At 37.0% G+C, this 5764-nt stretch overlaps 1 protein-coding gene across 1 annotated transcript; it reads right to left on the reverse strand.

Annotated features, from left to right (window-relative positions):
* Positions 1 to 4109: 4109 nt before the first annotated feature.
* LOC114684484 (vomeronasal type-1 receptor 4-like) lies at positions 4110 to 5054 on the reverse strand. The gene has a single exon (XM_028859080.1). It carries the CDS (start codon positions 5052 to 5054, stop codon positions 4110 to 4112), a length of 945 nt encoding a protein of 314 aa, XP_028714913.1.
* Positions 5055 to 5764: the final 710 nt, after the last annotated feature.

Consider the following 5764-nt stretch of genomic DNA (forward strand, 5'->3'; position numbering starts at 1 on the left):
TCATCTTCACAGCTTCACACAATGGCCTCTCTGAGCCTCCATTCCGGGCCACCCACAGCCTCAGTGACTTTGTTTCATAACTCCTTTCTTTTATCCTGAAATCTAATCCCAGAACTATGTGGCCAAAGTTGCCACATTCTTCTGCTTGCTGGGGCTCAATATAGACCCCTCATTCAATGACATCACCAGCTTTCAGTCCTTTACTTCCTGAGCTTGGCTCTCCTGAATCTTGCTCCAAACACCATTCTAACCATAAGCTCCGAGATTCACCAGCCTCTGACTTCCCAGTGTGGATATTAATGGTGTGTCTCACCAGAATCAGCTCTAAACTCTTCAATTTCTTTCCATAAATTGACAAATTACCTGGGGAAGATGTTACCCTGAGATCACAACTCCCTTTGTTCCACTTCTTAATCCATTTACCTCCTTGAACACAGGATTTAGCTTCACCCCACATCCTGGTGTACTTTTCTTTTAAAAATTTACTTTTTAAAATTTCCCCAGCTCAGCCTGCTCCTTTTCTTTAAACATCTTCATTATAGTTACCACTGATAGCCACAATCAGTCTATATTAGGTGGTTTTGAAATTTCTTCTGCCAACAGAATTACTCCAAAACTCTTCACTTACATCTCAGGCAGACTCCTCAAACAAAGGCAAAAAGCAGCAACATTCTTCATCAAAATATCACTAGTGATCTCTGGGAAACACACTAAATTTTATTTTTTCTGAAAACTCCTGGGTTAGCCCCCAGGTAGTTTATCAACTCACACAAAGAACCACTGTATTTCCTGCTGCTATTATGGCTAATTAAGCAGCACTTAAAATGCTCAACTGCTTTTCTACTCACACACTAAAAGTCCATGTTACTCCTAATAAATGCATGAACAGGCATTTCAGAAGAATACCCCACTTCTGGTACCAACTTCTGTCTTAATTAAAGTTTGTATTGCTGGTAAGAGATGCCGTGATCATAGCAACACTTACAAAGGAAATATTTAATTGTGGTTGCTTGCTTACAGTTTCACAGGTTCACTACATTATCTCCATGGTGGAGAGAGGGCAGCATTCAGGTGTATGTGGGTATGGAGGAATATCTAAAAGTCCTATAGCTTTCAGGCAACAGGAAATTGAATGACTCACTGCACAGTGTTCTGTGCATAGGAAATCTCAAAGGCCAGCCCCACAATAATACACTTCCTCCAACAAGGCCATATCCACTCCAACAAAGCCACACCACCTAATAGTGCCACTGAGATTATGGGAGCAAATTACTTTCAAAATACCACATACAAGTCATGGGCATATAAACAGAAGATACTTCATCAAATCACAGAGATGCTTGTACAACCAAACTCACTACTGCTCTGTGTTTAATAGAAATATATTAGAAGAAAAATCTTAGAATTTCCTCAACAGAATAAAGGATGAGAAAAGTGTGATATATTTACACAATGCAATATTATTCGGCCAATAAAAAGATTAAATCATGTAAATCACAAGTAAATGGATTGGTACTACAAAAAATTCATCTTGAGTGAGGTATCCCAATCGCAGAAAGAAGATTTGGTGTGCAGTATTTTACATGAGGATATTACTTTTTAAGCCAATGATACAAAGGCTACAATCCACAGCTACACAGAGGTTAAGTATGGTATAACATAATGGACCAGAGAGTAAAGATATAACTCATTAGGAAACAGGAATATAATAGACAATTAGGGATGGACAGGGATATTGGATATGAGGATCAAGTTTGGATAGAGAAAGATGAAGAGAGCAATGGAGGGAATATAGGGATAGTTAGCTGGAATAAGGGCCATTTGAGGGAAACATTTTTTTATATTTGAAGATGATCTAAGTGAATTAACTAAATAATAGAGAAGACAGAGTCCCATCCGAACACTGCTTGTGACCAAATGAAGCCTCCTGTATCATGATTAGATTGCACCTATTTGAGTTGGTGGCCAAAGGGAATCCACAGGAATCCCCAAACACACCAGGATTTTGCCAAGTATATAGGTTTTTCTCCACAAAATTATGGTAAGGCTACCACTTATGAAAAGAACTCATATACATCACTTTGAATATTGAGAAGTTGAGCTAGTGCTTAAACAGAGACTTCACATTCATGATCTAGTGTCTTTGGTACAGGGACATACACAGAAGGCTACCAAATGAGAAAAGAAATCACCAAGTTAGGCACAAACTCTTTGATATACAATAATGTTGGGTCTGAAAATATGCTAGGGTCATGGTGGTACAAAGCTTTGGGTATAACCAACTAATATCAGATAAAACCTAAGGCCAATTCTGCCAAATAGAACCCATATATAACATTTATTTGGATGCTAAGGACCAGAGACTAAATAGACCTGGGTTCTAGGGTAAAATCCAATAATATTGCTTTAAAGAAAAAATAGCAATAAAATTACTCCTAAGGGTAGAATTCTATAATTATAGTCCAGAGCCTAGTTCAGTCTTTATGTAAGGAGCTTCCTGCTGCAGAAAAAGGAAACAAGTACCTAGAGTCAGATATTATGGAGAGAGAGAGAGAGAGAGAGAGAGAGAGAGAGAGAGAGAGAGAGAGAGAGAGAGAGAGAGACCTTGGACCTTACAGCGCTAAATGGGAGGTCTTCTCTTGAGGCTTATTAAACCCTACAAAAGAGGAGGTGGGAAAAGTATGTGATCCACAGCAGTTAGAGCACACCTAGAAAATAACTGATATGAACTCGCAGAGACTTAAGGGGAATGCACAAGAAGTGCATGGGTCTGATCCCAGTATTTGAGTATATTTTATAACTTCCAGGTTTATGTTTTTTGTTTTTTGTTTTTTTTTTTTTTTTTTTTTGGAATCCTGAGTGTAGGAACAAGTGGGTCTCTGATTCTTATGCCTGCTCTTTGGCTGGTTTTTTTTTTTTTTTTTTTTTTTTTTCTCTTCATTTGTCTTCCATAACCACAATATGTTAGGTTGACTTTCTCTCATTTTATTTTATTATTATGCCTTAGAAGCCTGTTTTTTTTTTCTAATGAGAGTTAAAACAGAAGTGGATCCAGATTAGAGGGGAAGTGAGGAAAACTGTTAAAAGCATAAGGAAGGGAATATATAAGGGATATACTATGTGACAAAAAAATAATCTGTTTTCAATAAAAGGATTTTTTTCCAAAATGGTTAAGCTATTATTTTAAGATAATGCCAATCAGTTCTGCTGACATAATACACATATAAAAAAACTAACACAATTTTTATGAAGTCACAAAACACTTTAAATGCCTAAGGCAATCCCAAGGAGTTAAAACAAGCTGGAAAATAAAATAAAATAAAAACTTGACATCAAATTACACTACAGAGCCAAAGTAAAAAACAGCTTGGCATGGCATAAAACCAAACAGTCAAACCTGGAGAACAGAATGGAGAACCTGGACATATACCACCAAAGCTATAGCAACCGAATTTATGAGAAAGATTGAAGTAGTAATTAAAAAAAAATTTCAACTAAAAATATCTTATATTTGCATAGATCCATATCAGAATTCTGGAAGGTACTTTAAGAAGTGCCACAAATAGTATGCTAATCAGTAAAAGAACAAATAAACAAGGAAAGTTGTCTTCCAAATGCTTTGGATGTTCAAAAGAACTCATGTATTTCTGTAGAACAGCTACAAGCAGTCTTTCAGGGAAGAAAAGGCTAAAGAAGTTTTCTGGTACTGGTGCAGGAGAAAGTAGTTGTGGATGTACCATGGTCTCTAGAAGCACTAGTATATGGCCAGTCATGGTTTCAGTCTTCATTGCATTTAGAATGTGGGTCTATCAAGTTGTCTGTGAAATCACCAAGCAGTCAAGATAACCTGACAGGATTAAAACCCCCAAGAACTGCAGTTTTATTGGTTTTATTTCTTGTTTTCCTAACTCATGTGCATGTCAGGTGGGCAATAGGAATAATGTAGTAGATGTTACTATCATGGAGGCTCCTAATTCAACAAGCTGACAAAACTTGCATATTCATTTTGGTTATGCTTAGAAAGACAAGGTGCTACCTACTTAAGTTTCTGTATTGACCATCTGAGGGTGATGTTTATGTAAAAAACCCAATCACCCACAGAAATGTCATCAATCGTGTACTTTAAAGAAGATTAAATTATTTTTATTCCTGATCCATATCAAGGTAAGCTTGTAGACAATGGAACAACGATTCATAAGAACAAAGGGTCCAAAAGATGGAAAACACAGAGAAATGAAGGGAGTGATGTTCACCAGCCACCAGCTGTGATTATAAAATAGAGTAATGCAGCCTCTTAAGATTGAGGAGAGACTATAAAATACCAGAAAGGTAGACACTAAGACCAGGATGTTCTGGGTGGCACTGGACTCAGGTGAGGTCTTATTGTAACCATGAGAGCTGCGGATGTGTTGAACCCTCTTCTTGTGTCTGTACAGAATGACAATCATGGAGCTACTGGACCAGGTAATCAGCACAGAAAAGAAGACTTCAGGACACATGACAAATGCTACATGAAATAACTCAATGATTTCATCACACCTTGAAACAGTGCAGTATCCAAAATCTAGTATTCTTGTCATGTTTTCGCTATTAAATTTGATAAATGAGTACACAAATGAAATGAAATGTATTAACATGGAGAAGACCCAGAGGAGGGAAATGGAGCAGCAAATATAATTTATACTTCTGAATTTATGACCCTTCCAACAGAATTCCCTGGGTCTGATGATCATGGTCTGGAAGACACTCAAGAGACAGGTGGTGCCAATGGACACACTCCGACTGAATGCTTGAATGTAGAGTAAGAGCCTGCATCCAAAATTATTTAAGAACTTCTTCAGCCCAAAAGCTGCCATTGTGTGGGGCACTCCTAAAGAGATTATGATCATGACATTGGCTGTCATTAGGTGCACAAGAATCAAATCTGTGGGCTTTAATATGCATTCTCTATAGTAAATGACTAGATAATAGAAGATAAGAGAAAAATTTCCCAGAATTCCTATTGTAGTTTGTGATAAGAAAATAATTCTCTTTACCAGAATCCAGAAGTCCATTCTCTGATTCAGAAAAATTTCCTTTAGTTTATGTCCCAGCTAGTTCTCTGGTCAAATTAACAAAAACAAATGCTCATAAATTGTGGTAAATACAGGACACCTTTAATCCATGGAGCTTCCAATTAGCTTATGCAGAGGGTCATCTAAAGCGAGGAATTCAAGGCCAGCCTAGAGCACATAAAAAGATCTTATCCCAAAAGTTTTGATAGAAGTGATCGCTTTCTGTGTATGTCACTATGAATTTGCTCAGTACCTCACAATGCTCATATTCATGGAAGAAGTAACATTAGTTTTCATAGAAAATCCAACATTCGGGACAATATGATGTTGGCCTGTGAGAAACAAAGAAAAGAGCTGGGTCGTGGCCCACACCTTTAATCCAAGCACTGGGGAGGAAGAGCCAGGTGGATCTCTGTAAGTTCCTGGCCAGGGTCCTACACAAAGCAAGATCCAGGACAAGCATCAATACAACAATGAGAAACATTGTCTTTAAAAAAAAGAAAAGAAACAAACAAAAGTTATAGCCCAAACAAACACTATACCAGAAAATATTGATATTAGCCAGTCTTTATGTAAAAGAATACAAATTCAATAAAGTATCTAATTTAAATTCTTATTGTATAGTTTAACTAAAATTAAAACAAAAATAATGAGATATTTATAATACCACTTGGAATACATCTATGGTCTATGACAGAGCAAAGATTACT

The sequence above is a fragment of the Peromyscus leucopus genome, chromosome 1, assembly GCF_004664715.2.
Source record: "Peromyscus leucopus breed LL Stock chromosome 1, UCI_PerLeu_2.1, whole genome shotgun sequence".
Classification (NCBI taxonomy): domain Eukaryota; kingdom Metazoa; phylum Chordata; class Mammalia; order Rodentia; family Cricetidae; genus Peromyscus; species Peromyscus leucopus.